Source organism: Gavia stellata, chromosome 2 (assembly GCF_030936135.1).
Source record: "Gavia stellata isolate bGavSte3 chromosome 2, bGavSte3.hap2, whole genome shotgun sequence".
NCBI classification, from domain to species: Eukaryota; Metazoa; Chordata; class Aves; order Gaviiformes; family Gaviidae; genus Gavia; species Gavia stellata.
The window spans coordinates 18,052,574-18,076,021 of record NC_082595.1 but is presented as its reverse complement, the minus strand read 5'-3'; the positions used below and the strand labels follow the sequence as shown (position 1 = coordinate 18,076,021).

General features: G+C 43.8%; 1 protein-coding gene across 3 annotated transcripts in view; it reads right to left on the bottom strand.

Annotated features, from left to right (window-relative positions):
• Nucleotides 1–6,539: 6,539 nt before the first annotated feature.
• Nucleotides 6,540–23,448, bottom strand: part of MOCS1 (molybdenum cofactor synthesis 1) — a 32,207-nt gene continuing 15,298 nt past the window's right edge. The window contains exons 5-11 of one of the 3 annotated variants that reach the window (XM_059828413.1): nucleotides 19,519–19,580; nucleotides 17,631–17,742; nucleotides 17,186–17,298; nucleotides 16,426–16,536; nucleotides 15,489–15,609; nucleotides 13,944–13,991; nucleotides 6,540–9,897 (exon numbers count right to left, since the gene is read on the bottom strand). In XM_059828413.1, the coding sequence (XP_059684396.1) occupies nucleotides 9,026–9,897; nucleotides 13,944–13,991; nucleotides 15,489–15,609; nucleotides 16,426–16,536; nucleotides 17,186–17,298; nucleotides 17,631–17,742; nucleotides 19,519–19,580 (1,439 nt within the window). In that variant the 3' untranslated portion in view covers nucleotides 6,540–9,025. Of the gene's footprint in view, nucleotides 9,898–13,928; nucleotides 13,992–15,488; nucleotides 15,610–16,425; nucleotides 16,537–17,185; nucleotides 17,299–17,630; nucleotides 17,743–19,518; nucleotides 19,581–23,448 lie in introns of all 3 variants that reach the window. The other 2 variants (XM_059828422.1, XM_059828411.1) reach the window with 2 other exon arrangements.

The following is a 23,448-nucleotide window of genomic DNA, read 5'->3' as shown; positions in this document are numbered from 1 at the left end:
GACAAACTGAGGGACAAAAGCCACATTGCTAAAAGCAACCTCATCAATCTGGTGGCAAACGTTAGCTTCTCCAGGTGCATGTCAGGCTTGCAAATCCATCTCCAGGTGCTCACTGCTGAGCACACAGAACAACGTGAAAGCCGTGTTAGTGTCCCTATCTGCAAACAATAATTTGAGTGACGTACCAAGCATAACATGTTGGTCTGGCCCACATCCCTGTGGTCAGGTCCTCCTGGATCACAGTCCAGACCTGTAGTGGTGGGACTGTCCTCTTCTTCCTGCTTTGGTTGCAACAAGCTTCATGGGATGCCCGGGACTGTCTCTTTGCTCATAGCTGGGAGAGCAGCAGCTCCTTCCTGTGCTCAGGACAGAGCATGGTCCTCGGGCCGCGGGGGAGCTGGCACGTGTGCCTGGGGGCAGCAGCTGCACAGGCACTGCCGACCTTGCCAGCATTTTCATTATTTCCCCTGTTACTCAGCTGTCCCCATCAGCCATCCCCATTACTTCCACTGCTGGTTCTGGGTCTGGTTCACACTTCTTCGCCATCTTTCCTTGTCTCACACCCGCCTGAGCCTTCTGGTGCAGAGCAGTGAGGTTTGGGGCTGAACCCCACCATCCCCTCCATGGCCCTTGCAGAGCCACCTCTGCCATTCCTGGGAGCTTTGCTTCCCAAGCGCCTCCAAGGTGCTCCCAGCCCCGATGGGTACAGGGGGCTCCACCAGTGTTCAGCTGGTCCTTTGGAGAGCTTCAGCTATGTGTGTGTGCAGACATTTTGTCTGAGGGATGAGGCTAAATCTAGGCCAGTGTAAAACCCCTGAACACAGCTCTGGCACCAGCTGCTCTGATGAGCTGATGCACTGATTTCCGAGCTGAGCTACTTGCTGATGTAGAGGCAGCCCCCGTGCACATGTGTCAGGCAGGGGAACAGGTGCCAAGAGTGTGGGTGGGGGGGAAATTCTTGCTGGTGCCATGCGAGATTGGAGGAACACCTGGGTTTTCCCCTTCCCTACTATAAATGGTTTCTGTGAAAACAGGTTTCTTAAGTTACAACAGCGAGGGCTAAATGAGCTTCACTGTAAGGAGGAAGCTACCAGTGACACATGAACTGGAAGAAAATCTTGGCTAGGTTAGATAGGAGATAAGGCTCAGGAACGCAGCCTGTCCCCACAAACTATGTTAAAGGACTTCTGGCCCCACTCAAACCTGTGTCAGATGCCTGGTGTGATGTCCACTCTCCTGCAGCGGGGTGAGGACTTTCCCAGGGCTACCGGGGAAGGAAGTCAATAACTGCTATTAAACCCTCATCATAGGAAGTAGTGCTCCTGTTTTTGGGTAGGGTGCTTAGTCCGAGCCTGGCTTCCTGGAGAGCTGCCTCCGTCTTGGCTGAGGACACAGAAGACATTTTGCCAAGATCTCCTGCAGCTCAGTGAGGGTGGGGGAGCCTGGGACACCGGGAGCCCTGTTCCTGCTGCTGGTGGGAGCACAGGAGTGCTCACTCACTTGCTCCCCACTCCAGCCAGCTGGGTTTAATTTTAGAAACGCAGTGCTATCTTGGGGCATCTTTTTCCATGGAATGCAAGTCTTTAAGTAAATAAATAACAGCTTTGTGGAGGTGGAATGACGGCCTGTAACCACACTGCAAAACACGCACCAAGCGTGTTGAGCCCCATTTCGCTTGCATGTGCAACTACTTTGTACAGATACAGTGGCTGCACTGCCTCCCTCCCTTCCTGCAGCCCCCTCTGGAGCTGCCCATGTGCATTGATTAAAAAGAAATAAAACCACCTTGAAATACCAGCCTTGAAGAAGGGGAAATGAAAACCCCTCCAGCTGCTGGGGTTCAGCTAGAGTTCTCTGGTGTAGGTTTGCAAAAGCTATGGTTTACTGGCAATGGGCTAAGTGTTACTGGCCATGCCTTTGCTGCATCTGGGACATCCCAGAGGGATGTGCTCTGAGGCATCCTCAGTGAGCCGGGAGGGAAATAGCAGGCTACAAAGATGAATGCAAGAAACTTGTGTTTAAATACCCCTCCCAGTCTGGCTGGCCAAGAGCCTTCTGCACGCAGTTGTGTTGCTTAGGGCTGAATGTCCTGGGTGTGTCCATCAAAGCATGTTTGCTGGCTGGAAAATCCCGTTAAAGCCATTTTACCAGAGCAAGAGCCCGGTTTTGCTGCTCAGGTCCAGCAGCTCCGAGATGCCTGCATACCAGCTCTGAGATGCCTGCATGGCATCTGTTGCATAAGCTGCTGCTAACCCTGTCCCCCTGAGTCAGCAAGGCGAGCTCTTCTAAAGCTCCCAGTCTGAGCAAGATCTTACCACGATGGCCTTCTCTGATGTAGATGCACCTAAATCTGCAAGATGGAACAAATGGTGTCAAAATCACCCAGACTACTGGCTACTGACTTTGCTCCGCTCCTGCTGCACATTGCTGCTGCTGCCAGGACAAGACAGTGGCTGAGATGACAGGACACTGTACTTACAAGGAAATCAAGTCAGGAGCATCCATCTTGGGTGCATTAGGTGTTGGCACTAACAGTTCTGGGTGTTTCCTCAAAGCCAAAGGGGTGGCTAGACTGTGCCTAATTGCAAAGTTATGAGTGAGCTCTGGCAACGGTCTTTGTAGTGAGCAGGCTTGAAATCAGTGTCTGTGACTTGGAAAAAGCATCATGTAGCATCCTGGTGCCGCATGCAGACAGGATGCTTGAAGACGTTTTGTTCTGGTCTTTTCTCTCATAAGAAGACAAGCTTATCTTGTCGTTCTTCCTATAGCCCTTGGCAGGAACATTTCTGGGCGAGACTGTGATAGTTTTGCATGTTTGTTGAGGGCTGGTTGTAGTATTTGGATTCACTGCAGGGCCTGGGGATTGCCAGCCGCCCCTTGGCCTTCCTGGTGGTTTCCCTTCCCCACGGGCTGCGAGGGTGGGAGGATTTTCCATGTGGTGTGGTACTGCCAGCTCCTCCTCTGCAAACTACCTGGCTAAGCCGCCTCCTCTCCTCCTTGGCCTCAGCCTGCTGCTTCCACTGATACTGCAGGTCTGGAGGGAATTTTGTTTTATTTTTTGTAAACCCTAGTGAAGATCCTCTCCTGTGGGGCTGGGCAAGCTCTGCCCATGTTCTCTACAAGCCTGGGATCAGGGCGGCCCTGGCAGCAGCTTGTCTTTTCCACTGATCCCAATTAAGATTCAGTCTTGGCAGGATGGAGCCTTTCAAGCTGCCAGCTGCAATAGGAGAGATGAGGCTTCAGGGGCAGCAGAAATTATTCCCTTCCCTCAGCTCAGCTCATTTCTTGGATCTGGGCTGAGGATGGCCCCAGGAGTTGATCTGCAAAAGCCAAATGAGCCACACAGCGCTAAAGTATTTCCATTCAGTATCAGGCCCAGGGTGGGGAAGCACAGCTCTCCGAAGAGCAGAGACTGTGGGTGGCAGCTGGGGAGGTTGTGGGAGGGGATGGGATGGGGTGGGGTGGGAGGGAGGATGCAGCCCCACACGCTGCCTCAAGACAGCAGCAATTCCAGCCTCACTGGAACTGTGTGTGTGGAGGCTAGACTGCCAAAATGACCCCGTTAATGAAACAGGAGTTCATTAAGGCTTTGGCAAGTGACAGTAATGGTAGGTCAGAGCTACGCAGCTGAAACCCCTCTCTCCCAGGCCCGCAGAAGCAGATGCTGGTGGCCAGGTCGCTGCCTGGTGCGACACTGCACAGCTCTGCTTATATTGATGGGAGCTATGCCACAACGTGCACCAGCTGGTAACGGGCCTAGGGCATGACTAATGGAGCGGCTGTGTATACGATAGCATGTGTTGTTTTTCCAAGTGTAATATTAACACAACTTTACAGTTGCTAGACCTTTCTACTGTCTCCTCCTCTTCCCCCCCTGCCTCCTGTCAATCCTGTCATGCTGCAGCCAAGCTGCCCTTGATATTGGAACTAGAAACTTTGCTTTTGCTGGCCTTGTGTCCTTTCAGCTGTGCACCCTGGAAGTATCATGGGTATGGAAAAGAGTGTTTCTGTTGCATTTCTGCTGCAGGAACAGCTTAGTAATACTGAGAGTTTCTGGTTTTGAGCAGGTGCTCCAGAATTTGAGGACAAGCTCTATGTTCTCTGTGTTGATGAAGCAATTGTCTCTGTAATATTGTTGTTAATTTGGGGTTCTGGAAGCAACCCTTAAGCAATAATGAAGTGCGAAGCTTTGTTCCATGGAGCAAGTGTTGTGTGGATGGCACCTCAGAGAACCACGGACACGAGGCAGCTTGCCTGATGGCCATGGCCATGCCATTGCAATCGGGCTGTGGATGTGAAGCTGAGCAATGCCCAGTTTGTCGCACAGCTCTGCAGTGCCTCAGGGTATCCATCCCTTCCGGTAAATTTGCACTCAGCTGTACTTTACCACTGTTATTTTGAGTACCTTTTGCTTGCTAAAGGAGTAAACAGGGTAAGTACAAAAATAGAGATGCTAAACTGAAAGCTTTCTAAACATGGCACTGGCAGCATGGAGGGACAGAGGAAAGTAGAGGTAGCTGGGTTTGTGTCTCAGCTACAGCTGTATAAGCTTGTGACCAAAATGAGAATCTGCTCTTATGACAGGGTGCACCGAGCTCACCCAAAGCCCTTCAAGCCTAGCCTATGAAAAAGGATTCCGCTCCTCCACCCTGTGTCTTTTCCAGGGAGCGTGCCAGACATGTCAGGGGTTTGCCTGCCATTGTTATGGCTTTGCAGTGCTCCTCAGATCCACTGGCTTTTGAGCCCGTAGTCAAGGCTTTAAGCTCAAGTCTCAAAAAAATGAAAGCTTAGTCAGCCCACTGCAACCAGTGACTTCTCAAACTGTTTTTAGGTCCCCTGAAATGCTAAGCAAGGCTATAGCTAGTGGAGGGAAATGAACTGTGTTTCCATTTAACTAATTAGCAGTCCTACGTCCTGGCCAAAGCACACATGATGTTACAGCCGTTTTAAAGCTCTTACATGCCTGCATAACTGCTGCTGAGCCAGGCAGAAAGAGCTGCAAACTAGCTAAGGGCCAAGGAAGGGCTTGGATGAAGGGCCAGATTCTGTTCAGTCAAATCCCATGTAAAGCTGAGTAACATCAGCGATTTAAGGAGAAGTACCGCAGGTCACCAGTGGCTTAGAATATCTGAAAAATTCATTCCCCTTTTAGTGCTCAGCTGTTGCTGCTTTTACAGTCTGGATTTGAGTGTTCCCATTCAGAAGAAGAGGTCCCTTCCTAAGGTATTTCAAGCCACGTCTTCCCTCTATGCTCCACTCTTCTTCCCGCAGCACTTTCTGAAAGCACTACTCTCTTTGACATAGATTTAATCTCTTTAAGAATACTTAAGTGACTAGCTTCTGCTGGCTTCTCCTTTATATGGCGCATCCAGTTTTTTCCGAGGCAGTCTGTAGGTGGGGTATCTAGCCTCAGGATGTGGCTGTGAAGGAAGGACAAGCCGAGTTGCCGCAAAAGACGCAGGCTGGATTAGCAGTGAACAGTCAATAACACACAAATGGGACATTAGCTGGGACAAGTGAGTTTCCAGCAGGCAAAAGCTGTATTGTCCATGCATTGTGAGGGCTGCCATGTTCTGCAGTATTTGCTTTACATTTGTGTTGCACGCAGCGTTAGCAGTTTGACTTGTGCGCTTAAGGCACCCTTCAGGAGAAGGAGGTGGTGGGCTCGGTGCTTTACACTGTTTCTTTTGGTTAAATCTTCAAAAACCTCATTCCAAATTAGGAAACAGCTCCTAGAAAAAGGATGTAAAGCTTTGTGCTATCTTCCCAGGATCAGCAGCATTTGGAGGCTGTACCTGGAGAGAGAGAAAGAGATGCTGTGGCAGTATAGCTGCTGTCTCTGCCCTCTTGCAGAGTGCCTGCAGTGCACTGGGGCTCTTGGCTTCCTGTTGGGCTGCAGCGTGTGGCTGATTACAGTGAACAGCTCAGTCGACTAAACTTCCTCAGGTAGGAACATGCCTTCTCCATAGCAAAGAGGCGAGAGCTCCCCTGGAAGCTCGGATGGATCAGAAGAGGAATTTCCTTTAGACTTACTCATGATTCAGGAGGGATGGACTTCTATAAAGGCATTTCCCCAGACCTCAGTTTCAGTGCATGGTCACTCAGACTAAGATGGGGAGCTCTGAAGGCATCAGATGCTTATGTTACTCTGCAACACAAAGCAGTGCTGTTATATGCACCCCTGATTCAGAACAGGCACGTGGGAGAAGCTGGGACAATGATGAGAGATGATAAATTATAATGCTAAGCCTACAGGATTACTCAGTTTAAGAACAACCAGATAGAGATGAGTTTCACTCAAAAAAAAAAATAGATCCCTTACAGTAATAAGTTATTGTGACTAATCCCTTGCTAATTGCTGTCTAATCATTGCAACTTATAAAGTCTGTCTTGTTGCTTGTCCTGAGTTAACTAGTCATAGAAGCTCATGGATTCAAACATGGATGTTCCTTTGAATGAATAAAAAGGGTATTCCAAGTAATGCAAAACATACTCCATTACAACTAGCATTTATTAAAAACGCAGTGGACAAAAAAAAAGGAAGCCTCCAAAAAGTAGTCAGTTCATCAACATATATTATTACATCATTGCCCACCCAGCACCACTGAAACATACAGTGCTATCAGCTCATTTCTCTCGCAAAATGTTCTGTTGACTCATGCTTGGTTCATTATCTATAAATGTGCATAGTTTCAAGACTTGATAATGTAACATGAGGATAAAATGGCACCAAAGTCTGTTTGCCCAAAGCTTCCAGACACTCAACCCAAGAAAGTAGTGAAATGTGCGTAAGTATTAAGATGTGCGTGGCAGTCATGCATATGTGCGCTGTAGTCCCTTGTATGGTCTTGCATCCTTTGTGTGAGCTTTACAGCATGACAGCAAACTTCTCAGAAGCCAAAGAATCATATGCCCCAAAGCATCATTTTATTACTTTTGAGTTTGTCTAGTTACCTTTTAGTTTTCAAATATTGAGACTGGGTAAAGGCAGGGAGGGTGGGGTGTGTTGTGTGTAGTGGGGGGAGGTAAGTGCTTGTGTGAATCAGTTAACTTAGCAGGTTACACATGTGCTTCCTTTTCCTGGCAATTTGTCTCCAAGCTGAGCTAGGGAAACATCTGCACTATCAGCACAGCAGTTCCACAGATGAACAAGGTCTCTCATATTTGCAGAGTGAGCTGGGACTGATGAGCTCCTCCTAGGAAGGAGCAGAAGTGCCCCCTACTATTAACTTCCAGACAGATCAGTGATATCAAGGGAATCAGGACTATAACACTGAATGTAGGTCTACAACTGTTTGTGGATTTTGGACACCAAGCTTTCCAGACTCCCTCTTCCAGCAGTAGCTGCTATGTGGGTCATTGTATGTGCCTTATCTCACAGTGACAGTGAATAAAGAATCAAATTAATTCACCTTCAGTGGAAAAAGTGCCTTTTGTGGTAACTAGTGTATAAGATTTGTAAAGGATAAGTAAAGACAGCTGTAGTAAAAACCTATTGCCTCCTCACCTTAGACCTGTGCTTACTTCAAATGAGCAGGATGTGCATGACAGTGTGGTGTGTGCTTTACCGATGCTCACAGTAATTTAACCTTGTTTCAGCTACTTGCAAAGTTTAAGACACTTTTTTGGTAGCCTCTTTGATGTTATTAGAGCTGTCTTCAACTCTCTGTGCGTATGGAGAGGGGGGCACCCCAAATCGTATGTAACTTCACATTAGCCATAAACACTGGAAAACAAGTAAACCAAAGTTGAAAAGACCCTGTTTAGAGCATTTAGATTAACATTTGGAAAGGATCCATCAGTATTAACAAAACAATGTTGAGTAATTTCTTATCTATCTAGGATATTCAATTATCAAAGCTATTTAATGCTACATGACAGTGGCCACTGGTACATTTATGGGGACACTTTAAGTGCTCTGAGGCCAGAAGACTTCATGAAAAGCAAATTAGAGAAACATGCAGGAAAACACTCTGACCAAAGCAACAGTAACTACCTTACTCTTCCAAGTGGCTACTAGTCTTAAAATTTGTTTTATCTGTCAGGACTATGCAGGTTGCTGGTTACTAGGAGTTGCACTGTAGGACTGAAAGACATGGAATCTTCTGCAGCTTGGTGTGACATCTATTTCTAAAGTCAGGGAGAGCTGATGCCTGCTTTCATGCATGGTGTAATTAAGCCCTTAAGCATGCAGACACAAAGCCTCAATGTATTTGAGTGCTAAGGTCAAAATGCTGGAACATGCTTCTAACATTGTAAAAGGTATCTTTCAGACCAGCAAAATAATTCTTCCAAACCCAGAAGTCCTCTGTTTCTACATCATGTTTTACAGAGTGCTCAAGGCAGAGAGCTGGACAACTGCCATCTTTTTTTTTTTCTTGTGAAACTGGTATGTGGATATTTCCCACTTGCAGGCAAGGGAAGCAGGAGCAATCAAAAGGGATGGGAGCTGCCACTCTGACCCTGGCTGTTCCACAGTTACAATCTCTGCTGCATGGTAAGGTTCCCTAGTAAGAAGTTCTCACTGTCACCTTCTAAACTCAACTAAGGGGGTCAGGGTGACAGACAGACAGACACAATTCTGAAATCCTAATCCTTGACTTAAAAATAGTTGCCAAATAACAGCACTTTCAGCACTTGCTTCATTTCCAGAGCTCACAGTTGCATGATGTGATGACAGCAGCTGTGAATATTTCACAGCAAGAAGGAAAAAAAATACAACAACAAACCTCTGGTATAACTAGCAATATTTGCTCAAGGTTATGGCAAGGATGCTGAAATGAAGGTATTGGCAGAGTGGAGAAGTCTGTCCTCTAAAAAACCACACATACGATTTATCAACAGGGATAAGTGGCTCCACTGTTCACCCAGCAGTAAGCTGACAGGGTAAGGCAAAACTGGAGTCATAGGGTTGTGGTATGGTACACCTGCTGAGGTCTCCAAGCCTTTCAACTGAGCAAAAATTCTGTAAGAGAGGGAACATAAGTGGTGGTCACCTGGAGAGCTGGAGGTGTCTCAATATGATCTAGACCCTTGAGAAGTCTCCCCTCTGCCCACCTGTCTTACTGAGCAACTTCACCTCTTTGATCACAATGTCATGAGTAACTGCTTTGCACATGTCATACACAGTCAGGGCAGCCAGGCTAGCAGCTGTTAGAGCTTCCATCTCCACACCTGTCCTCCCCCAGGTCTGACAGGAGCTGCGAATCACCACTGCATATCTGGCTTCATCCAGGCTCAGAGACACCTCAACATGGTTGAGGGGGATGTTGTGACACAATGGGATCAACTGGCTGGTCAGCTTGGCTCCCTGAATTCCTGCAATCTGGGCTACTGCCAGCACATCCCCTTTCTTCACCTGGTTCTGCCTCACCATCCCAAATGCCTTCTCACCCAGGCAGACCACAGCACCAGCAACAGCACTTCTTCTTGAATCTGGCTTCCCTCCAACATCAACCATTGTGGCCCGTCCTTCCTCATCAGTGTGAGTCAAGTTGTCAGAGGCATGAGGTACGTGGGTGCAAGATCCTGAATCCCTGGTACAGAATTCAGATCCTGGACTTGCCTCCTTGGACTGACAGTCCACAGAAACTTGGCCAACAGGAGAAGCCTCAAGGCACTTCGTGTCAAATGTGGAGCTTGGGTCCTTCTGGAAGACACAGCAGCCTCGGAGCTGGGTTTGTAGAATTCCTGTTGTTAAGTGCCACTGTTGCTCTGGGTGAGATCCTGGCAGGAAAAGTTGTTGTGTAAGCTTATTTTTCATTAATACTTTTCCCATGTGTTTGGGTAAACTTGCTCTCAAAGTCAGCCAATGGCTAAATGTCTGGCCCCACTGTTTTGAATTTGGGGGATTCTGTAGGGCATCTTGGCATAGTGGGAATGACATCAATGCAGGCTCTGGGGGGAGAAAAAAAGAAAAGTAACATGAGAATACATCTTTCTAACTGGAAAGCTAAGCTAAGTCTGCAGTAGCTGAGAACCCTGTCAGAGCACTGCTTGGTACTTTCTGTATTGCAAAAATCCTCAATAAGCCTGCAAACATGCCCTTTTCTCCTCAAGGTCTTTCTCTTCTCTCTCATCAGTTCCCTGCATTTGTTGGTTTGTTACTACAAACCCCAAGACTCAAAACACTAACTTCAAGGTCCCTGACAAGAAGAAATAACTCGCTTTCAGAAAGTATCAACAGCAGCCAAGAAAGCTTATAGGAACATCAGTTCTGAAGAAAAGCAAGTCACAGCATCTCAGCATCCATTTGAGATTGTCCCAGCACCAGTCTTCTTTCGAAAGCCTGGCAGGGTTAATAGGAAATTCTTGTGCTCAGATTCTCAACTCTTGCCTTTCCAAGCACCTTCCTCCCAGCACAGGCAGCTGCACTTCCTGCTTTCATCTCCTTCTGCAGGGGAGGGTCATGCCAGCAGTTGAGGACAGCAGGGCCCAGAAGTACTACATCTGCAACTGCACCGTCTGCAAGCTCAGAGGGTGGCTCTGCAATGGGATCCACACTTATTACTGCCAGCTCTTACTACATTAATGACAGCTGAAGTTTAAGCACTGGAAAAACCACGCTCCCCTCATTGACAGATAGATTTTACTCAGAAGTATGTTCCAAGTCAGGCTGGCAGAGCTCCCAGCTGGCAGAGAGGTAGTAAGCCCTCCTGCCCCTTTTCACCATTTAATCCCTTGGTTTTGGCATTTGCACAGGGCTAAATGCTAAGTGTCAAGACAGAAGGAGTCTTTCTGACATAAAAGAAGTGATTTGTTTTGTAAGTAAAGCGAAAGCAGTATAGAGGTAAGTGGCTAAGTCCTAGTTTAACAGCCTCATGATAAGTATGTTTCTCTTTTTCTCGAGCTCCTGCTCTCTTTGCTCTGCTTTGAGAAGCTTGGAATTGGGTTTTGCTCAATAACCTCCTTTGGTAGCTCTGGTATTCAGGGACACCCTTACTCATGAGTTTTCAGACTGCCCACAGGTGAATCAAAGCAGCTTCCTGGCCCCTCTGCACCTTGCTGAGCTTAACCTCCTCTGCCCAGACCTACAGGTATCACCTTGGACTGTCCCCATGACAACAACAGACACAGTGTGGACAAGGTATTGGTTGTGTGTCGTTCCCCCCCCCCATTTTTTAAAAACAAACCAAGTAATCTCTTCTTTGTTAGTCCTAGCCTCTGCTCTAACAAGACCGATGCACTTAGCACCTTTTTCATCCAGAGTACCCTCCAAACACTGTGCCCATTACTGAAGCTTAAATCAACTATAGATTTCATAGCATTTTTTTTTAAAAATCACTGCAATAATCTAAATTCAGGCAAAGCCCTTTTTGATCTACAGCTGATGGCCTATCCAACTAAATAAGATTCCTGCAAGTTTAGTGGTAATGTGTTTAACCTCAGAGGAATGGGATTAAATGGACATAAATGTTGTGAGTGCAACATTGCTCTGCTTTAGAACAGTACAGAAAATTGTGCTTATTCCTCCTTTCTTTCCCTGTCTCTTTGTACAGTGGGGCCTAACCTGAATATTCCTTTTAAAATCCAGGAACTCAAAGTACTCTGTTCTTCTGGATTCCTTGATTAGCTTTAAAGCTGAAGCTAAACCCCTGGCAAGGTTTATCTTTGGAAGCTGGAGAAGATCGACTGCAAAGGGTGAACACACATGGGTGGGAACAAGGAAGGGAAGTACTGTTTGCTCAAGTAGAGTGGTAAGTAAAAAGACAGCAACAGACAGTAATGCATGCAAAGCATCTTTGCTTCTTTTAACAACCTACTTTTTCTTCAAGTTGTACCTAGACATCTCTATCTTCACCCAAATTGCTCATATAGCAACAAAAATAGATAATGGTTTTCTACAGCACTATATATAACACAACTGAAACCATGTGGCAAACTGCATCTCCTTATGTTCTGTTGCTGCACCTGAAGTTTAATTGTGTTAGCTTCCAGTTAGCACAATCTCAGGGAGGGAAAAGAAGGCAGGAGATACTTAAACTAAGGAGGAAATTCCCCTAACTGAAGTGAACCCATGAGGAGAACAACCTGCCAAAGAGAATATTTTGATTAAGGGAAATAGCATACAAACCATATAGCAAAGGATCAGACAACAGCAGCACAGGGAAGAAGCCAGGTTTGGCTTACTGGGACTAGCAAAACCAATTAGTGATTTCTACAGCATTCATTAAGTTTCATTAAATTAATTCCATACACACACACCCACTGACTGCTTGCACGCCAGCATTATTTGAAGTTTGTAAGTAATTCAAAACACAATTAGGAAATCTGCTAATGATTCCCCACGTGTCACAGTGGGACACTTTCCACTCATCTCCAGTCTCTCCACTGATGCGGTGACTGCCAGAACTTAGTCTCAAAGGGTCATGGAACAGCTGGGGGAGGACCTGGACAGGCTGCCTCTTTTACTGTATGTCAGACAATGTTAAAGCACTTTTCAAAAAGAAATTGGATGGATCTGATCTGTAGACATCCAAACATTGCTATGAATACTAACTTTGGAGTGTGGGGATTCCTTGAAAGGCATCTTGAAAAATTATGTAGGTCCCCGTGAGCTGTCAAGAGTTTACTATAGTATTTTTCATCTTAAAAAAAGAAAAAAAAAAGAAAATTTTTCCTCATGCAGCAAGTCAATACACACTTTAAACAAAGGGTCCTCTGTCCCCTTTTCCTGGAACACAATGCAGCAGTGGCCAAATACAAAACAGCAAAAGTGAACTGAGAGAGACAATCTTGCACCACTGAATCCATTCACTTTAGAACTCAACAGGGAAATGACAGCCCTTTAAAGGGGGGGCATCAAGTAAAAAATATTCCCAGTGAAAACCTATGTTAAAAGACCTCTGTAGAACCTATTTCCTAATAAAGGCAACAGAAGTACCAGCACTAGGATCCTAGTTTATGAAAAGAGCAGTTATTGTATCACCTGATGAAAAGACCTGCAAATTAATGTATGTTACCCTCAGCATCCCCAAGGGTACCTGTTTTAAAAGCTGTGTTTTAAGGTGTACAGCAGCTAACCTCCTCCAGAGCATCAATGGGAGGGTAAGAGTTTGGGTTTGAAACATAATGTTCATCTCTTCCACCCCTTGCTGTGTTTTTCCCCCTCCTTTTTGATAAGAAACAATGGAACAACTTCCAATTAATCTCACAATGCTAACTCTTGCAAGCATTTCTTAAGTCTAAGGAAGATAAAAGGTATTTGGGAAGATAGCTGTCTGTCTGTCTTACAAAACAGAGAAACATAGGCCTGGAGGAGGTAAAGCCACACTGTAGGGGATGTGAAAAATCAGTAAGAGAACCCCCAGCAGTGCCACATCACTCATGGACAGAGCTTCAAGCAGAAGGGAGAGTCAGCAAACATCTTCAATAGACACACATAGGAGAAGAAAGGCTCTTGCCCATAAGGCTGGCCAGATTCCAGATACTACAGTTTTCATGATTATATTCTGAGACTTTGCAGCAGTAAGAGGACATTTCAGAAGAATGAAATCCCAAGTTTCAGATTCTGAAGTAAAGAAGTAGTGAGGTGGGAAAACTTGGATTTCTGTCAGGTTACCAGCTCTATATATTGTAAAACTGACCCCAAACTGCCTTATTAGTTACTACACAATTCTTGTTAAGTACAAAGGAAGCAGATAGATAGGAAAGCTAGTGATCCCTTTGGAAAATGTAATGAACTTTCAAAATTAGAGAAAACAAAAACAGTGCTGTCAATCAGAAGATTGGGTAAGGCTTGGTAGGGACATTAAACCTTTCCTCCTTTTCCACTTCAGCATAACTTTAACCACAACTGCCTTTCAAGAAACCCATTTCTTTGCCTAAACCTAAGCCAGAACCAAACACAAATTAGACTTAAAAGCCCAATCCGCTCTGCTCCCCCACAGACAAAAACCAAACAAAATCATGTTATGTTTATTACGTACTGATTTGTCACCCACCAATCAGGATCATTGGCCGGTTTTTCATCTGGGAAATGTTAAACATGCCTAGAAATAAAATAAGGAACACATAAAAATCCTAGCTTTTTAGCTTTTAAGTCAGTCATGCATCTGGTTTATATTTTTAGTTTTCTGCTCTTCACTGTGCAACCTGTATGCTAGGAAAACCAAAGCTCAATAAAGACTGAAGGAGCTGGAGGAGGGGGAATCTAGCATGGTATTATTTAAAACCATATAGCCACCACAGTCTCCAAGCATCCAGCTGCTATGGGTTTATCACACTGTAGAACCCCTTCCCAGAAAGCTTTCCATAATCTGAATTACCGTCTACCTACTACAGAATTCAAACAACTTGTAACTATCTTGTTTCTTAACAACAGTGTTCAATGGTACTAGTTCTATGGATAAGCTGTTAATATTGTTCCAGTTCAAAGAAGTCCAATCACAGAAGGCCCCAAGAACAATACTAGGATTAACACAAATTGGAAAAAGACAGACAATGTCAGGTAAACGCTGCTGATGGCAAAATGCCTTTACTAGAGGGGAGAACACTCTTGTCCCCCCCCCCGCCCCCTTTCCCAAATCACAAATTCAGAAATGAATGGTCTAAAAGAAAAGGGAACCAATCCCTCTACCCCTTCCCTTACATTTACAAGGCACTATTTTATCTGGGTCAGACCAATGTACTTTGCAAGTTAGTCTATGCTCAGATTTAAAAGCTTCCTTTAAATTTGTTTTACACATCAGAAAAAAAGGCAAAATCAACTGTTAGTAATCTGGCAGAATCTGTAAAAGAACAAAAAAGGCCAAAGCATATTTTTAGTGTAAAGGGGACTGTTCGATGATCATGAAGCCAGTTCATGTACAAGAGGTCAGCATTCCCAGCTGCAGCCAGATTACGAAAATATGGTTAGGTTCAGATGTGACTGAAATACAGTTTATATCAGTATAAATTCAGAAAAGACTAATACAGCCTGAGGAAGTGACTGCATCATCATGGACCTTGTGTCATGACCTTATGCAGAGCACTAGATGAGTGGCTACAAATTTTTGCATACTCAAAACCAGACTTGTCACTTTTAGAAACGTATTAATGCAGTAGTTGGACCAACAGCTCAATTTAGCTTTAGCACTTAGTTTACAGAAAACTAATTTTAAGATAAAAGGGATCTAGTACAACCCCATCAGCTTTTGCTTAGCTTTACGCTTTGCTGTTGTTATCCTGAGCAGTGGTATTTGCATCTCTTTGAAGACAAAAGTCAGTCTGAAAGACTTTTAGATGGTCTGGATTCTAGCTCATGTGGAAGGTTAGAAGACTCAAAACTAACATCCACATTTTGGAGTAACTGCAGGACTGGTATGTTACCAGCTTTCTACCAGACAATACTCTTATCAGATGGGAAAATTCTTTCCTTAGTTAGTGCAGGTTCATTCAAGAAGCTTTTCCTTCTTTCTTTCTCCTGGCAAGTCAATGCATCCCACAGCAGTACCAGGACATTTTTTTCCCAGGTCACTGCTGTTATTTCTCAGGTACAACAAACATACCAGCATGCTGTTTCTTTTTTCTGCCCACTGCTGCTCCAATGATTTGAACCAACTCTTCCTCTGAGGCACCCAACCGTAGGTGATCTCTCAAGGACACTTCTGAATTCCCAAAAAGGCACACCTGCAAGCCAACCCAAGGAAACAGAAATGAGAAAAAAATAAAATAAATGGTTTTTACAAGTATTTTGTACTAACCTCAGAGTAAAGAGCTTTGAAGAGGCCTATCCTACTGAAGAAAGAGAACATTTATGGAAATTGTTTTCTTTTTCTCTCTTCATGTACACACAGACAGCCTGGGACATTTATGTAACCTAAGCTCACTGGGCCTTCAGGCTGCCTCTGTCATCTGACATCAGACAGCAGCACAGCTGTTGTCAACATCACATGACAATGCGTAAGTGCCAATTTTTACTTGAAAACGTTAATTTTCCCCCAGAAACTGCCAGTTTCAACGTGGCAGGAAATGGTTATCCCTCCCTTTTCTACAGCCGTTGAGCAAATGTCCAGGCTGCTCTTGAAGAAGAGTTGCAGGAAAATACTCGGTGAAACAAGACGGGATCCTTGTGGAACACAAAAGCCAAGCCCTTGCAGCTGCTTGGATCCTTTTTTAATGGGAAATCATCTGCTTGTCACATGTTTAAGATGTTTTTGAATCAAAGATTAAAATAAATGTTTATATTTACTGCCCTTGCAATCATGTTTTACAACTGAAGTTAACTATGTTAGCAAAACAGAGAAACCAAAATAAGGTGATGTAACATCTCCCTAACCGCCCAACAAGCTTGAACAAGAATACATATAGGATAGATAAACTGGAGTTAGCTGGTAATAATTATGCATCTTTCCATCCTACTTTACATCCCAGCTACTTTAAGGGAAGAATTTCAACACTACTTTTGCTGCATGAAAGCAAAGAGAATCATGTTTCACTATCAACCTTTAGGTTCCCATCTGCTGTTATCCTCAGCCGATTGCAGGATCCGCAGAAGTGCTCTGTCATGGAGGTGATAAAGCTGACTTGTCCCTGGAAATGTGGCACCTTATAACTCTAAACAAATGCAGAGGAAAAAAAAAGAAGAGTCAAATATGGAGTCCTCATTTTTAAAGCTCCACTTGCCCAAAGACCAAAAGACATTTTAATACAATTTTTCTTCAGTTCTAAGGTCACACAAGAGAAAAAAGCAAAATCAGCTTTGTCAGGGGTTTCAGCCTATTCCGCCCTGTTCCTGGAAATTCACAAACTTGTTAAATGTTTGCTCTTGTAGTTATCAACTGACAGGTGATGCCAGTACGCATGTTCTTACTCAGGCAGCCATGAGCCATAGATTCATGTAGGCTAGAAATCCCCCATGTGACACTGCACACTCTAAAGCAATACTGTTACTTCACTGAACAACTGTTTCATCAGGCTTGTTAACATTGACTGACAAACGTTTCAAAAGCTGCAAGTACAGGATACAAGCCTGTATCTGACCAAGGCATCTAGTAAACACATTGTATTTCTAAAGGTAAAGACCTTGTCCAGTATTAAGTAAGAGTCAAATCACATGCAGGCAGCTTGACCAAAATCCCGGAGTTACTACACTGAGTATTTTTTACTTTGCTTGTCAAATATAAATGCTGAACTTGGGAGAATTTGGGATGTAGGGCAGGTAAAGAATGGGGGAACATTTCACATGTTCTTTGTCTAACCCCACCTTGGCTGTGCTGGAAGCTTCACAGGGCAATTTCTCCAATTCAGGCCATCTCTGTTTAATTGTATCAAGCATTTCTTTGTAGCTCACCATCTTCTTGAAGTTCCATTTATTGCCTAGAATTAACAAAACCAACATAACTTTAGACTGTGGATTTTACTTTTTTTAATTAGCAGAGAACCACCTTTACGTTCTCCACAAATCTCAGTTTTCCCTGTAGGTGTCCCAGCCCCAACTAATCCTGCTTCTAATCCTTCTCCAGCTTATCCAGGGAAGACAGATAAACTGCAAAAGATACAACATAAAACTTAAGGCAATTCCTAATTCCCAAAAAGAGCTCACCAAAACTTCCAGAGACAAGCCCACAGGGTGAATAACCACCAACCAGATACACCTATGTCCAAGGCACACTCCATGGCATGAACAATCTCAAAGCAGGACTGCTTACCATCAAAGGGCATGTATTCTATGAACCGCACATCAAGGGGCAGATCCTTTGTGAAATCCACAAAGCCCAGCAGTTCATCCTCATTGAAGCCTCGCATCACCACACAGTTTACCTGCAGGAAAAGCAGACACCTCAAATTAGTGAGCAGAGTATGACTTTCTTCCCTCTTACACAAGGTTTCACAGTCCTTGCACAAGGCAAGGTAGATAGAAAGAACAATTTTTTTTTTTTTTTGAAAGAAAAAGATGATGAGAGAAGTTGGCAGGATTGAAATGGTATAGATGATTGTTTCTACCAAACTTACAGGAAAGTTTTTGCATCCAATCTAAAGTTGTTAAAATTGCCTTGCTAAATGGAAAACTAATAAAAGCTAGGTAACAAAGGCATTGTCTTACCCACCTAAGGTATGCCAGTTTCTACTGTCCAAAATGACAACTCCACTCGCCAGTCCTACATTGTATGACTTCTGTAAAAGTACTGGAAGGGTACCTTCTACAGCACTCTTTTTGGCAGATGACAGGCAAATGCCCCAGACCAGGAAGTGTTCACAGCACACTCCATAACCATAGGTTGAGAGATGACTAGCTCTGCCTTCCTCCAAAAAGAAAGAGGTTAAAACTGAGTTTTCCACACACTCCTCATAAACAATATTTACATTGGAGCCTCAGATCCTCTCTGCTTTATCTGAAGAACAACAGATAGCTGTGCAGTTGCTAAAACACTCCCTGTTAGCAAGGCAGACTTGTATGTCTGAGCATCGTGCAACATGATTCTCAGGATCACAGAATCACTAAGGTTGGAAAAGACCTGTAAGATCATCAAGTCCAACCATCAACTAACACCACCATGCCCACTAAACCATGTCCCACAATGCCTCGTCCACACATTCCTTGAACACCTCCAGGGATGGTGACTCCACCACTTCCCTGGGCAGTTTATTCCAGTGTCTCACCACTCTCTCAGTAAAGAAATTGTTCCTAATATCCAGTCTAAACCTCCCCTGGCAGAACTTGAGGCCATTTCCTCTTGTCCTATCGCTAGTCACTTGGGAGAAGAGACCCACCTCTTTGCAACCTCCTTTCAGGTAGTTGTAGAGAGCGATGAGGTCTCTCCTCAGCCTCCTCTTCTCCAGGCTGAACAACCCCAGTTCCCTCAGCCGTTCCTCATAAGACTTGTGCTCCAGACCCCTCACCAGCTTCATTGCCCTTCTCTGGACACACTCCAGCACCTCAATGTCCTTCTTGTAGTGAGGGGCCAGGAAAACCTAAAACCTAGTTTAATTTCAAGTGTTTTTCATAGCTCTATAGCCTAACACACTTACACATGTTCCAAAGCACTGGAGAAACTGAAGGGAATCACAGCTGCAGAACGGCAAACAACTGAGTTAGCTAGGGTGAAGTTTCATGTTACAGCTAAGTTGGTTTACCTGCACCCCCAAAAGGAGGACTCCCTTTCCCTTACTCTCACACTGGCACTCCTCAGAGTCTGCTGTAAGTAGCTGAAGGAGATAAACCAAGAGAAAATTAATGTCTGCAGGATAGTTTTCTGACTGTTAACTCCCTTGGCCAAGTTCACAGCTGGGTCAGACAAGTGCCAAATCAATAGAGGGGGTAGGAAGAGGCAAGTTCAGAGCAGGACCACCCTGTAGCCTACAGCTAGGCAATCAATAGGCTTTGTGGCAGAGGGAACCAGTACACTCAGCTCCATGAGGAGATAATATGAATTTCCCCCATCACCTCTTGATGTGATCTTCAATCTAAAATTTTTCTTCAGTCTTATCAAAAACTATTCACAGAGGGGGTGTGAATCCTCATCAGGTGAGCTGTGTCTTTTATCACCATTTATGGTAAAACACAACAGCTCCAGACTAAATAAACACTGGCTTTACCTTAACAGGACGGTAGCCAAGTTCAGTGGCTTTGTGGATTCCTTCCATTACCTTGTGAAAACCTAAAAAGAACAAAAGTTTATTTTTCTTGCTTAAAAACAGAAAGCAAAAAGAGGTTATTAAGTAAAAGACAAAAAGATGACAAATAAAAATTAATCATCTGATTCAGCAGATAGGGGCTGCAAGTAAGAAGAGCTGCAAGTAAAAAGGCTTCAATGCTAACATTCCCCACACCCTGCCCAAAGGCTGCCAGTGTTACTGAGGTCAAGTCACTGAGACAAATTGCTTAGCTGGTATATGGTAGTCAAAAATACTGGTATGCTTTTCTGCATCTTTGGACATCCACGTATCATTAGCACATGATTCTCCACTTCCCCATACTTCAGCTTTGCCTTGTGTTATGTTGTTCTTAAAGGGAGTGGCAAGCATTTGTGAACTGCCACCAGATGCAATGAAGAAAGAACACTAAATTAATGTTTATTTGATAAAAATGGCATGTGTCTCTACTAAAATGGCAGAATCTCACTGTTCTGAGTCAGACAGCAATATTGCTAAGTGAATTTTAAAAGGATTTTCTGAAGTGTGTATGGAGGGGAGTGGTGTTAGGAACAAACAAAAGCCCCTCAATTCCCTGTTCATCCCTGGCTACAGATGTAATTGGCTTCCCAAAGCTACTGACTATCCATTAGTTTGAAGATCACAGGCAGCATTTTACAGGATTGTCATTTTTATGACTACCTTAAAGATATAAAACTGGTGAGCACAACGTGGGGGGGGGATTACAGCATTTAGGAAAGCAATTCAGTTGGCCTTTGACCCTTGAAAACAAATGAAATATGTCAGAAACTGCAGTGACTTCAACGAATGAAGTGCCCAGCCTCACCCTACCATTTAGCGTGGTCTACACTTGTCAGCTGCTCCCAGACACAGAGATATAGTTAATTTAGGGTAACTATCTTCATCCCTACACATACCTTCTAAATTTGGAAGAAAAATACAGGAACAATGCAATTTTGGAATTCCAAAGGCCTTTAGGAAAGCCTCTTAATCATCTCACTCAAACCACACCTTCTGTCAATTTTAAACACAGTTAAGACCTTTCATCATGGTATCAATTTTACATTTGACATATTATTCCTTCCCTGCCACACTCACCAGCTGGCAGAGAAGCAAGGTGATAGTAGCAAGAATGAGACAGCAAGCTACTGAGCTCTGGGTATGCGTTTCTGGTGAGTGGGCATGCTCAGCTGCTAGCCCTGTGTTTGTGAATGTCTCTCCTGCCCTGTCAGGTGCTAGACTAAGTTCCCTTCCTGTTCTGCACTCTAAACTCAGGTGTGAGACAAAACACTGTATGAGACTGAGCTCCTTCTTCCAAAGCTGTAGTCTTCAACAGCAAATACTTTATGCGTGCTAGCAAAAGGAAGGGCAACATCTTCCAGAAGTTTGTGCTGACAATCCCTGTCCTGTTCCTTGTCATGTTTTTTTTTCTGTTTTCCTTTCCCTATCTCTTATCTACTGGAAACTCAGATTCTCTAGTGAAGAGATCACACCTTCATTAACCTGTAGGTGCTTTACCAGCAATAAGCAATAACTCAATAATATTCTGCGCATACTTAATATTGGATGCATTCAAGATCAGGGAAAAAAAAACCCAGAAACAGAGACAAGAAACTTTCACTTAACTGCTTTCTGGCTGGTAAAGGCATTATAAAACATGAACACAGGACAGCAGAAGATGCTAACCATTTTATAAGCAGACCCTAATGCTAGTCCTGGCTGCAAAATGAGAGGTGAAGAGCAAGGAGAAGACTATAAACTAACTCTTGCAAGCAACTGTTTGAAGTTTAACTTGTCACCCTTCTCCTTCACCACCTACTTGTTTTGCATGTGCCCAGGAAGTTTACAGCACCAGTGGTAACTTTCATTCCAATTAAGCAAGTTCGCAGGCTGAATGGGGCAACAGAGATAATGATACACTGCTGTAAGCACATCCCAGAGCCACAAACAGGATCAAAAAGCTCTGCAACAGCTCAGAAAACCTTATGTGCAACTTCAGGACTGCAGAAAGGTGAAACTGAACTAAAAAGGCCAGGAAGCAATCACTAGCAAGCAGAAGATCAAAAACTCCGCAAGTTTGAATACTCGCATGCTTGGGCTCAGCTTGCTGTAGAGATATGGAACAGGATTATAGCTTGCAATGCATCTAACTCAATGTCCTTCCCAGTTTTGCCTCTTACCTCCTATTACGCTAGCAGAAGAATGTGGTTTAGAACAGCTCTCAAAAATCTTTCTTTACAAAAAAAAGTAAGCTATTCTGATTAACAACTATGTTTCCACTAAAAGATTTTGGGGGCAGGGTGATTATTTAAAATAAAAGTTTGTTATAGTAAAACCACAGAAATCTGTAACTGCATTTCATATTTTCGTGTTAACTGTTTTTTGCTTTTTCTTTACGTAAAGCTGTTAGAAGTTTATTTGTATTGCCATACTTACTGAAACATCCCTTCTAGATCAAAGTCCTTGTGTGGCAATAGAACAACAAAAAGAATAAAACCAAAATATTTCAAAATATTAGACCAGAAAAGAATACTAGATGTCATTGTGTCAGGAAATATTGTCAAGGCAGAAAAGTTGTCCAAGTTTTTGTCTGACATTTCAAAATTACAACCCTTGTCCTCTTCCACCCAATGAAAAATTTCAGTATTTTCACCTTTTTAGATTTCCTCTGAAATTGTAACTTTAGCCAACTTTAAAGCACAGACAACTTTAGACACATCCAGAACAATCCCATGTGGGACAACACCTCCCAACATTTAATCCTTAAAAGAAGAAAGGCTTCAAATCAATGTTTAATGATTCAATTACAGTACAATATTATCTCATTTTCCCTGTACTGAACAAAAAAGGAGAGACAGGTTGTGAAACAGGTTAGACTGACTACCTGCCAGAAAGTACTCTTCATTTGTTCATCCCTTAGAATGTGGTAGATGGAGAGAGGTAGAAATATTATGGTCCTCTAATGTGCTTTCACACATCAGTAAAATCTCTGATCATCTCACAGTCATTCCCTCTATCCCAACCATTTGGGAATAAAAGCAGGTGTCACCTGCACCAAAGATACAAAATTCCAGCCTTTTCTTAAAACCCTAGAATGAGTTTCTAGAGGAGCAGAAAAATTGATTCCAAGTTGCTCGAGTTCCTGGTTAGCTCTGTAATCAGATGTCACCTTTACTTTCCACAGAAGTTACTAGCCTGTAGGAGTCTAAGACCAGGAATCCCTCTTACCCTAACAGAGCTATATCTTGACACCTCTGGAACTGCCACAGGAAACAGGGTAGCACAGTAGGGCAGGCACTGTATTCTCTGCTCATTCCAGACTTGGAAATCTCCTATTAAATAAAAAGCCCTCAAAAAACAACAAAAAAGTATTTTTACATAATTTCAGCCCTTAACAAAAGAAAAAACCCAACTCAGCATTACTATTTCTACCTGATCTCCACATTAAAAAAAACCCAAACATCTATGATTTGGAGACTTTATTCTCCTCCTTAAAACCAGAGTCATAGAAACTTCCCTGTTCATTCCCTATGCTATTCAGCTGAGCAATTTCTCTCTTTGTAGTTAAAGACCTTTTTTCTTTAAAGGGGGAAGAAGGGAAGACAACATTTCTATAAATAAAAATTACCCTCATCCCCCAATAACTTTCAGTTTACTTTATAAGCAGCACATTCCTAACAGCTTCCAATCAGATACGAAGAGCTGTGGCCATGTAATTCAGGAAGCTGGAGGATCAGCTTTGCCTCTTCAGTAGCAAAGGAAGGGCTTGTTTCCAGTGAACGTCACAAACCAGGTAATATTCAAATGCAGAGAGCAGAAAGAAAGAGCACAATCAACACCTGCTTGTGATTAGATACTCCTCTGGGAGCCAAC